Below are 12,457 nucleotides of genomic sequence, written 5' to 3' on the forward strand. Positions count from 1 at the left end.
TTCCTCTTTGCCCTTTCTTCCCCTTCTAATCTTCTTTCGATCTCACTGAGTCTTTTCTTCAATCTTTCATTCTCACTTCGGACGTTCTTTTCATTCCCTTGATTCAACCAAATAGTTAAATTTTCTACCAAATTATTTAATTTTCCAGTCTAAAAACGAATTTTCTTAAAAACAGTTAAAATATGAATTTAAAAGCAAAAGAAAAAAACGAATTTAATTTAAAATTATGAATTTACAACAAAAAAACAAAATTCTTAAGGAAGTAGTTGAAGTTTCTTCCAAGGAGTTGAATTTTCAATTTAGAAAAATGAATTTTAAACGAGAAATGTTATAATTGATCTATGGAGAAAAAAATAATTTATTTAAAAATAAAAAACAATTAGATTTAATCAACAAAAACAAAATTTCAAGAATATACTTAAATCCTTAACAAGAAAAGATTAATTTCCAAGCACTGTAGCACTTTGAACAAAAAAAATGGATTTTTCATCAAAAAAGCAAAATTTTAACAAAATACATCATTTTTCAATTAAACAGTTAATGTTTCTACCAGATTATCGATTTTTTTTATTCAAACATACAAATTTTCTACAAAATAGTTCGATTTTCAACAAAAAAGTTAATTTCGAACCGAAATAGATTAATTATAACCAGATAATTGAATTTTTAACCTAAAAATGAAATCTCTACAGAAAGATATGCATTTTTAAACCAAAAAAATAAATGTTCAACAAAATAGTTGACTTTTAAACCAACAAAAATTTTAATCAAGAAAGAAACTAATTTCATGCAAATTGTTGACGCCTCCACCAGAAACACGAAATTTTAATTTAACAAAATAATTGAATTTTAAAACAAGAAGGATGACTTATCAACAACCTAATTCAATTTTGAACAAAATAATATCCCTTTTATCCCAATAAACTGAATTCGTAACCAACAATTTAATATTCGACTTTTAAACCGAAACAAATAAACTTTCAGCGAACAATATTTAGATTTTCTTATTCGGTTCTAGTAATTCAGGATGAATTTACGTGGGCAAACTAGAAAAAGAGAGGAATAGGGGGGAGGGGGGGGGGCTGTGAAATTTATTAGGTTTATTGCTTTAAAAATTTCCTGACACTATTTTTTCAAATTTGCGACACTATTTACACTGTTTTTGAGCTCTGAAATGAGCCCAAGATCTGAACTACAAGCCTTATAATATAATGATCCACGATTTCATTGAAGGGTGCAATTTCTATGACTTTTTTCCCTTTTTTTTTCTGTTTCAGAGACGATTCTCGAGGCGCAGTTCACAGACAGAATCTAATTCCGATTTATCCTGATCATTCGAAGGAATACATGCGAAAATTGTGGATAAATGAAAAAGATTTGCTGCAAGTCTTGGTTCCAGTTTTTGAATCATTGGATACACAATTTCCAACCGATATTTTCTTCTTCTCTATCATTCCCGTTTTGCCTCCGATTGTCAGGCCAATTAGTAAATTAAATGATCAAATTATTGAGCATCCCCGGACTCTAGTTTATAAAATGATCATTCAAAACTGCCTGATTCTTCGGAAAATCATCGGAGACATTAAAGCTTCTCAAAATGAAAACGAAAATTTGAGTGATAACGAGGATGAAGAAAATGAGAATCCGCAACGAAATTTTAAGAAGGAAAAAGAAAAGGAAAAGAACGAGGAAGTTCAGGTAATCATTTTTTCAATCAATTTTACAGGGTGGTTGATATTTTTACGATTACAATTTTTGATAATTCTGTTTTTTCAGATTTAAATTGTAAAAATTTGACAGTTTTGAAATCAGCAATTTTCAGTTTAGTCATGTCAGGCTGATACATTTTAAGTTGAACAATTTTAAACTAGTAGCGCCTAAAATTAAATAATCACAAATTGAATTCAAAATTAAGAAGTTTGGAAATTATATCAATTTTAAGTTTAAAGTATTCAAAATTGAATAATTTGAAATGGACGCTTTTAGAATAAACAAATTTTGAAAGATTTTAAATTGAAATATTTGAAAATTAAATAATCTCAGAATGCAATGAAAATAGGACAATCTCAAATGGGAAGAATTACAAATTCTTTAATAGTTTTTAAATGAAAAGCTTTCAAATCATTATAGAAAATCATTAGAAGAAAATAATGTTGAAGTATTGAAAGAATTGATGCAAAAAAATAGATAAAGCACAATAAAATTGCAACATTTCCAGGAATTTCGTAAGGTTTTCCAAAATTTCAAGGGGATTACAAAATTTTTGTAGGATTTCTACAAATTTAAAAGGATTTCTAGAGAACATTGAAAATTAAATTAAATATGATTTCAAGTGATTCGTAGCTTTTTCAAAGATTTCAAAGATTTTTAGGGATTTTAACATTTTTACTTTAGAAAACTTTATCGAATCAATTTAGTTTAATTCATATTCAAAGGATTTCAAATGATTTCCAAGATTTTCAAATATTAATAAAATTCCAAAGGATTTCAAAGATTTCTAGGGATTTAAATGGTTTTTTTATAGAGCTGTTATGAATGAGTTTAATTCAATTGTAATATTCGAAGCATTTCCAATAATTTTTTATTATTTCAAGATTAAAAAAAAAAGTTTGCAGAGGGATTCAACAGGATTCCAAAGAATTTCAAGGGATTTCAAAAATTTCAAGCGATTTAAAAGGATGTTGTAGGGTTTCCAAAGATTTCAAAGGATTTTTAGAGATAATTGGTGAAAAAATAAAATAAAATGAAATTTCAGGAGATTCCAAACTTAATTTATTTTCAAGTGATTTCAAATTATTTTTACTTATTTTAATAGATTTTTTCTATTTTCAAAGGAAAGATTTCAAGTGTATTTAATAAAATTTTGTAGGATTTCACAAAATTTCAAGGAGTTTCTAAGGAATTTTGGAAAATAATTGAAGTTAAAGGAAAGGCATAGCGATTTCAAGGGATTTTAAGATGTTTCAAGAAATTCCACAGGATCTGAAGGATTTGATTGAATCTCCAAAGATTTAAAAGAATTTCAGAGAGTTCCAGGGATTTTCACTGTTTTTTAGAGAGCTTTAATTTTTAAGTTCAGTTTAATTCATTTTTAAGAGATTTCAAATAATTTATGCTTATTTTAATGGATTTTAAGGATTTTAAAGGATTGACAATATTGTAGGATTTCCAAACATTTCTAGAGATTTCTAAGGAATTTTAAAAAACAATTGAAATGAAATGAAATTATTAGCGATTTCAGAGAATTCAAGGAATTTTAGAAGATTTGAAGGATTTGATTGAATCTCCAAGGATTTCTACGGATTTGAATCTAAAAAAGAAATAAAGTGAATGAATAAGTGTGATTTCATTTATATTCAAGGGATTAAAAAATATTTCTACTTATTTAAAACGTTTTTTACAAGTTCCAAAGAAAAGCTTTCAAGGAATTTTACGGGATTCCAAAGGATTTCAAGAGATTTCAAAAATTTGGAGCGATTTAAATGAATGTTGTAGGATTTCTAATGATTTCAAGGGATTTTAAAAGAAATGTGGTAGTACCATGTGTTGACGGTGGCCGTGTGGCGGCGCCTATGATCGTTGCAAATGCATGACAAAATAATAACGTCGAATTTAATAACACATTAAAAGTAATTTACTGACAGTGTTTAATAATATTTGAATGTTTGAAGTGATCTTTTCGACATTTTCTATTTTCTATGCAAACGAAAACTGAGAAAACTGCTTTTAGATCAAACATCCGCAGTATTGAAATTTTGAAGAAAAATCGTGAAGTGCGTTTGTTTTGATTGTAAATCGGGATAAAAAAGTAATCGGGAGCAGGAAAAAGCTAACAAAATTCAATTTTTCAAAACATCAAATGATTCAAATATTGTTAAATAATAGCAAATGCTATTTTAAGGGACGTTATCAAACTGTAGTGTTGTGGCAACGGTGTTACATATCAAGTGCATAGGTATATATTTTTGTTGTTAAAGTTTTTCTCTTTTAACAAATATGATTTTATTGTTAATATTAACTGTGAATACTGGCCATTATTTAATATAATCCAAATCAACGTCTTTGTACTTTAGATTATAAGAAAATTTCAAGCTTAAAAAAATGAACTAAAATGATAAATTGTAAAGAAATTTAATTAATTTTAATGAATTCATTTTAAAAATGGCTTTTCGGCATAACTCTTTTCATGAAATTTAGCTTAATATTTAGGACGAAAAGAGAATTTTCATTATACTTGTTTTTAAATTACACATGCACTAAATATTCTTATTCTAAATAAGAAATCGCAACATAGGAACCAAGTTTTCAAAATAATTAACAAATTTCTATTTTATCCATTTTACATTTATTTATTCTCGCCTATCAGTGTATTGAGGTTTTGAATGATTGATCATAATTATTTTAATTGAATATACAGAAAAGAATGATTAATAAATGTTTATTTTCATTTTAAATCATTTAATAATGTCTTTTAAAGAATAATTAAATGAAGATATAAATTATTTTACAATTTTCGATGACTGTAATGTAATAAATAGAATCAAGCTTATCGTGGGTGAAATTTTATAAATTTTATATTTTTTAAATATTGCTACCAAACGGACAATAAGACTTTGGGAAAATTCAAAATTATTCAGATTTTATTTTAAAAGGTTAATTTTAAGTTTTGAAGATTTCAAAATATGTCGAAAAAGAATCTGAAAGATTTTAAAACAATTTTTTCGGATTAAATTTTTTTTTTTTTGATTGTAGAAGTTTCAGTAGTTTTGAAAAGAATCGAAAATAGTAAAAATTTTGAGGTGATTTAGAACAAAAACTGAGAAGCCTTTTAAGAATTTTCAAAGGTTTCAGGAAAACAATAAAATTGTCTCAAGATTCCTGTTAAAATTTTTAATGATTTCTTTATTCTGAAGAAGGGATTCTAAACGAAAATTCAATCAAAATTACAAAAAAATTCTATTATACTTAATAAATATTTTCAACTATTCAAACAATTCCAAGTTATTTTTAAACTTATGAAAAATTCCATTTTTCAATGCAGATTGTTAAAGATTTTGAAGCAGGAAGCTGGATTAAAATTACGAAGGCTTTCAAGAGAATACAAATTTTTCTTTAGATTCCCAGAAAAATGTTAAAGGATTTTTTGTTGTGAAAAATTAACTTTAGGATAATGTTCTAAAAGATTTCAAAGTATTTCTAACATTTTTTACAATTGTGTAAAAAAGAAGTTTTTTATGAATTTGGAAAGGTTTTAAGAAAATCAAACAATATTCTAAAGATTATTAGGAAAAATTAAAGTTATTTTCCGGAAGATTTCCAGTACATTTTTTTTTATTTTGCAAAATTTTTAAAAAATGGTAGTTTAAAAAAATTTCATGTTTGAAGAATGAACTAAAATAACACATAGTCAACAAAATTTAATTAATGTTAATGAATTCATTAAAAAAATTTGCTTTTCGCCATAAATATTTTCATGAAATTTAGCCTATGATTTAAGAGGGAAAGGGAATTTGCATTACACTTGTTTTTAAATTAAACCTGAACTGAAGTTATTTCAAGATAAAAAACAAACGTTGTTAAAAATGATTTATAAAATCGAGGAAAATATTTTATTGTTAATTATAACTGGTTTTGGAAAAGAACTCGAGGTGAACTTTTGAAATAAATATTTTATAACTTTTATTGTTCATTTAACAATAGTTTTTACGGTTTAATGTTTCTCTCTGTCACTTTCGGTAAAAGTTGCAACTATTATTCAATCCTAATTCTGTAGGGCTTATCTTGTTCCTGAAATAATTCTCTGAAAATCTCATCGATACGTTTTTAGATAAAAATTTTTATTTAGGGATTATAAAATCGTTATTTTTGTAAACAATAGGTTTTTATAACAAAATTAAAAAATCAAAACTACCAATGAGATTTGCAGAAAATCTTTTAAGCGATACGGATAATTAAAAATTACAAAAATAATGATATGTTTAATTTGATTGCGCGTGAATAATGATTTGTTGTGGTTAGTAGAAATGCATTGGGATTTACGTCTAAAAGCAGTGAAATTTACGATTTTCGGTAATTATTTTTTATTTAGAAGGTAATGAAAAATCGTAAAGATTATTATCTTTTACCCAGAACTATCAGAAAATTACTTTTATTTGAAAAATATCTTTTTTAACACTTTCGCCTTGGAATATTTGAATTCTAGACCAACTGCATAGCTGGCGCCGCCACATGGCGACCGTCAACTCTTATGACAAATATTTTCCACAGCCCTCCAGAAAAGTGGCATGGGGCTGGTTTTTAGGCATTTCTAATGAATTAGGTTAATTTAATTAAAATATTAAAGGGATTTCAAATTCATTTTAATTATTGTAAGTTATTTTTTAATTACCAAAGGAATTTTTTAAAGACTTTTTATAGAATTCCAAAGGATTTCAAGAGATTGCTAAGAATTTCAAAAATTTCCAGGGATTTGAACGGGTTTTTTGTAACCCAACTACACAAGTTTACTTGAATTTATTTTCAAGTAATTGCACATTATTTCTACTTACTTTGATGGAGTTTTAGGATTTTCGAAGAAAGATTTCAACGAATTTAAAAGAATTTTATAGGATTTACAAAGATTTCAAGCAATTTCTAAGAAACTTTGGAAAATAATTAAAATTTAATGAAATTCATAGCGAATCTAATCATTTCAAGGTTTTAATAATGTCAAGGATTTTATTGAAGCTCCGAGGATCTCCAAGGATTTAAAAGATTTCTAAGCATTTGCATTTTTTGAAGGAGCTTGAATGAATAGTGTGATTTCATTTATATTCAGGTGATTTAAAATAATTTTTACTTATTTGAAGCGTTTTTTTACAATTCCCAAGAGAAAGATTTTACGGGATTAAATAAGGATTTCAAGAGATTTAAAAAAATTGGACCTATTTAAAAGAATTTTGTAGGATTTCGAACGATTTTAAGGGATTTTGAGAGAAATGTGGCAAATAAGTGAAATTAAATTTAAGGGGATTTCTGGCGATTGCACAGATTTCTAGGAATTTCAAATTTTTCCAGGGATTTTAACCGGTTTTTAGGGAACTTTAAAGAATAATTTCAGTTTAATTTATTTTCAAGGGATTTCAAATAATTTATACTTATTTTAATAGATTTTTTATTATTCCCAAAGGGAAGATTTCCAGGAATTTCAACTAATTTCAAAGAATTTCAAGAGATAACAAAAATTGGAAAGAATGTAAAAGATTTCTAGTGATTTGAACGATTGTTTTTAGAGAACTTTCATAAATAAGTTTAATATTTTTTAAATATTCAATGGATTTCGAGTGATTTTTACTTATGGTAAGAGTTTTTTTTACAATTTCCAAAGAAAAGTTTGCTAGGGATTTTATAGAATTTAAAAGGATTTTAAAAGATTTCTGAGGATTTTAAATATTTCCAGGGATTTGAACGGATTTTTAAGAAACTTTAATGGATAAGTTCAGTTTCATTTATTTGAAAAAGATTTCAAATGATTTATACTTATTTTAATGGATTTTAACGATTTCAAGGGATTTAAAGGAATTTTTTAGGATTTTAAAATATTTCAACGGATTTCGAAGGAATTTCGAAAAATAATTGAAATTAAATGTAATCAGCGATTGTAAAAGATCAATATTATTTATTTTCAAGGGCTTTAAAATGATTTCTACTGATGTCAATGGATCTTTACAATTTCCGAAGGAAATTTTTCAATGGATTTTCCGGGATTCCAAATGATTTCAAGGAATTTCTAAAGAAATTTTGAAAAATAATGGAAATTAAATTACATTTTTAGATTCCAAAGAATTTAAGGGATTTTAAGCTACTTCAGGGTATTTCACAAGATTTGAAGTATTTTATCAAATATCCAAGGATATAAAAAGAATTTAATATATTTGTGGGGATTTAAATGCTTTTTAAAGAAAATATTAATGAATATGTTCAATTCAATGTATATTTAAGGATTTTCCAGTGATTTCTACGTATTTTAATGGATTTTTGCGATTTTAAAATATTTCAAGAGATTTTAATGAATTTCCAGAGAACTTTAGGGAATAAATTAAATTTTATTTTCAATGATTTTTACGGATTTTAACAATCGCAAGGGGTATGATGAAAATTAAAAAATTTCGAAGGATTTTAAAAGATTTTAAGTTATTTTAAAATATTGAAAAAAATTTCGAGAGATTTAAACCTTTTCTTTGTAGTTTTTCTACTTTTTCTATTAATTCGAATGCTGACTTTTCTACGATGGGTTTCTAAATAATCATTTTCTATCATGAATTTTTTATGATCGCTAACAAATTATAGGAAAATCAATATAGGCCTATACTAATTTTCCTATAATATTTCTTCGTAAGGGTCATGCAACCTCTATTAAATCTATAAAAATCTATTTAAAATTTATAAAATTCCTGATCTTTATCAATTTCATGCAACATTTTTTAGTCACTTATAAGCAATATTTTGCAATCGCATGCAGGACGTGTACCCTACCTTTAAAATCTTGAATTGTCAAGGTATTTTTCAAGGCATTTAAAAATCTGAGAATTTTGGAATTTGTTTTTATCCGGGAATTTTTTTCGGGAGCGGGCTTAGTTTTTTTTTAAATTTCAATAAAGAATTGAATAACAAATATTAAATTAAATAACAATGATTCTTTATTTTTCAGTTTAGTTGATAATTCATCTCTTTGTTTGAACATTCATTTTTTTAACTAAAAATTTAATTATTAGATTTTTGGTTGAGAACTTATCTTATTTAGTTGAAAATTCATTTATTTTGTTAAAAGTTATTTTTTCTTAGACTGAAAATTTAACTAACTCTATTTGAATATTCCACCATTTTATTTGTAAATTCATCTCTTTGACAGAACATTTTTTTTTGACTGAAAATTTAACTAATCGATTTTCGGTTTACAATTTTTCTTTTTTTTTTATAGCTCATGTATTTTGTTGAAAATTCATCTTCTTTTGTAGAAAAATAATCTCCTTGGTCGTAAATTCACTCTTTTGTTAAAAATTCATTTTTGTTTGTTGGAAATTCATCTATTTTAGTTGAAAAACTATCGCTTCGGTTGAAAATTCCATTTTTGGTTGACAATTTATCTTTTTTGTTTAAAATACATCTATTCTAGTTGATGATTCATCTTTTTAATTGTAAATTTAACTATTCTAAAATAGTCTTAAATATTAAATAATATTCATCTTTTTGTTTAACATTCATTTATTCTAGTTAAAGATTCATAATAATTTTAATTGAAAATTTATCACTTTGGTTGAATTTTTTTTTTTTTTTTTTTATTATAACTTTCATTTTTAGTTGAAAATTACCTTTTGTCAGTACAAAATGCAACTATTTGGTTGAAAATTGATCTTTTTTACTTAAAAATTCAACTATTTAGTTGAGAATTCATTTATTTGGTTGAAAATTCGTATTTTTTGATAGAAAAATAATCGCCTTGGTCGAAAATTCACCCTTTTAGTTGAAAATAAAACTACTTGATTGAAAATTAAACTCTTTTGTTAAAAATTCATTTTTGTTTGTTTAAAATTCGTCTATTTCAGATGAAGATTCATCATTTTAGTTGAAAATTTATCACTTTGGTTGAAAATTTATGTTTTAGCTGAAAATTTAATTATTCAATTTTTGGTTGACAATTTATCCTTTTTGTTTAAAATTCATCTAGCCTAGTTGACGATTCATCTGTTTTTTTGAAAACTCATCAGTTTGGTTGAAAATTAATTCTTTTCACTGAAAATTAAACTATTCGAATTTTGGTTAAAAATTGTCCTTTTTTTAGTGAAAAATTCAACTATTCGGTTGAAAATTTATCTTTTCTGGTAGAAATATTAATATCATTGGTTAAAAATAGGGACTACAGGGTGCCTAGTTGAAAATTAATCTTTTTAATTGCAAGTTTAACTTTCAGTTAAAGATTAACTATTTAAGTTAAAAATCAATCTTTTTTTCTTTGAAATGCATTTATATTCAAGTTAAAGACTCATAATTTTAATTTCAAATTTATCACTTTGGTTCCATTTTTTTGGTGGAAAATTTTTTTTTTAACCTAATTTATAACTTTCATTTTTAGTTGAGAATTTAACTTTTTTAGTGCAAAAATCAACTATTTGACTGAAAATTGATCTTTTTTAGTTCAAAATTCAACTATTTTGTTGAAAATTGATGTATTTTGTTGAAAGTTATTTTTGTTTTTTAGAAAATTAATCTGGTTTGAAAGTTTATCTTAATGGTTGAAAATTAAAGTATTTGATACAAATATTTATCATTTAAGTTGAAATTTTGTTGTTAATTTTTTATGTCAAATTATTATTTTTAACTGAAAATATAACTGCTATTTTTTGTATTGAATACTGATATTTTTTAATACAAAATTCCACTATTTGGTTGAAAATTGATCTTTTTTACTATCTAAATTCAAATATTTGTTTGAGAATTCACGTATTTTGTTGAAAAATTATCTTTTTTTTAGTAGAAAATTAATCTTTTTGGTTTAAAATTGATCTATATTGTTGAAAGTTTCATTTTTTACTTGAAATGTTAGGAATTTAAAGAGTCTTAATTTAATATAATTCCCAAATTAATTTTAACTAAATATCCGCTAAATTTGAAGTATAGTATAAGAAGATAAATTAATTTTTGTTTTGAATTATTATTCTAATGTTCATGAACTTTAGAGACAAATTCCAGAAATGATTAATCATGTGTCAAAGCTTTCTAAATAAAACATATTAATTGAATTCCTAGAAACTGAAAAAAGCATTATTTATATTAAACTCGCAAAACTGTATACATATTCCAAGTCGGTTATTTATAATTCGAATTGTTTGTGCATTTTTATTCCAGGATTTGAGTAGACACCCTGTCTCGTTATTCATTTTTCAGTCTTTCATTTTCAATTCTAAACGCTTTACATTCAGATTTTTTCTCTATTATATTCCTTAATTAGAAGATTATTTTATAGTACTTCAAATTTTAAAGATTTTGAAAAATCGAATAAGTGGCGAGAATTCTTTAAGACCAGAAAGTGGCCGAAAATGTCTGAGTTTTAGTAATTTCATATAGGAAATTTGAAATCTTTATTTTATATTAGTTTTCTTTTCTAATTTCAGAAACTTCTAGATCAAGTGAGAGGAAGCACCCTGATTGATAAAATGCACAACACTTGGCAGGAATTGCAAGTAAATGTGAATCACGTGATGAACAGAGAAATGGACAAAACTTCCGATTCTCAAAGTTGCTTGGGATTGAAGCAAATTATTGAAAAGAAGGAGGGTTTACTCAGAATGCACATGATGGGAAAAAGAGTCAATTTCGCATGTCGTTCCGTCATCACTCCCGATCCAAATTTGGATATTGACGAAATTGGCATTCCGGAAGCTTTTGCCCTGAAATTGACTTATCCGGTTCCTGTGACTCCCTTGAATGTCACTGAACTTCGCCAGATGGTTTTGAATGGACCTGAAGTTCATCCAGGGTAAATATTCAATTTAATATTTTGTCAAAGAATTCAATTTAATAATTTATAAATTTAGGAATATACCTTGAAAGCTTCGCGCTCGATTATGTATTTACCTCGCGCTACGCGCTCGGTCCTTATATTTTCGCACATTCTTGCGCAAACATTTTAAAATTAAGACTCAAAACATCCACCACTGTAATTTTGTAATTGTGAATTCTCTTTCGTTGAAAGAGAGTTTGAGTGCACCTACGGCACGCGACTGATGGCAATCGCACTCCGCACTTGGTCTTTGCATTTCTTCCGCATTCAGGCACGGAACTTTTAAAATCAAAGGTGAACGGACCGACAATTTTAATTTTGTGATTTTGAACTCTCTTTTGTTAAAGCTCTTTTGGCCTTAACGAACACATTCTCATCACGTATCTCGTGCCTCGCACTCGATTTTGTCCAACATGTCAACTTTTCTACATTATACACAACACTTCTATATCAATTATAATACATTTTTTATGGGGCATTATTCCTCAACTGCCCCAACTCAAAAAGTCATGTTTTTCGATTGTCTCTAAATTCTGGGAATATGTTCGCCTACCCAACAGTAGTTAATCCACAAACTTATAGACCAGGATTACCAACCCTCCCCAAGTGAGGGGGGGTTGCATTTTCAACCCCAATGCCTGCAGGGGTAGTTTCAAACGCCTGTAACTTCCTTTCTAATTACGCGATTTAAATTTTTTATGAGGGTTTTGGAGAGTGCTTTTTACACGCTTTCATCTTATTTTATTATTTATAACAAAAAAATTTGTTTAAACAATTTTTTCTATAAATCAATCCTTTTCCATGGACAGTTGGATAGAAAGTCCAGTCTGCCGGGATGTCAAAATCTTTTTCATGGCACAGAAGGTTCGCAAAGTTGTATTTGTTCTTAAAATGCTGTGGTGCTCCATCTGTGACATA

The 12,457-nt window shown here is 26.3% G+C and overlaps 1 protein-coding gene across 2 annotated transcripts in view; it reads left to right on the forward strand.

The window, feature by feature from the left end:
- The window catches only part of LOC117169978 (DNA-directed RNA polymerase I subunit RPA1), a 63,216-nt gene that overhangs the window by 9,280 nt on the left and 41,479 nt on the right, over positions 1–12,457 (forward strand). For both annotated transcript variants that reach the window (XM_033356492.1, XM_033356497.1), the window contains exons 4-5: positions 1,278–1,698; positions 11,151–11,515. In XM_033356492.1, the coding sequence (XP_033212383.1) occupies positions 1,278–1,698; positions 11,151–11,515 (786 nt within the window). The remainder of the gene's footprint in view (positions 1–1,277; positions 1,699–11,150; positions 11,516–12,457) is intronic.

Source organism: Belonocnema kinseyi, chromosome 1 (assembly GCF_010883055.1).
Source record: "Belonocnema kinseyi isolate 2016_QV_RU_SX_M_011 chromosome 1, B_treatae_v1, whole genome shotgun sequence".
Lineage (NCBI taxonomy): Eukaryota > Metazoa > Arthropoda > Insecta > Hymenoptera > Cynipidae > Belonocnema > Belonocnema kinseyi.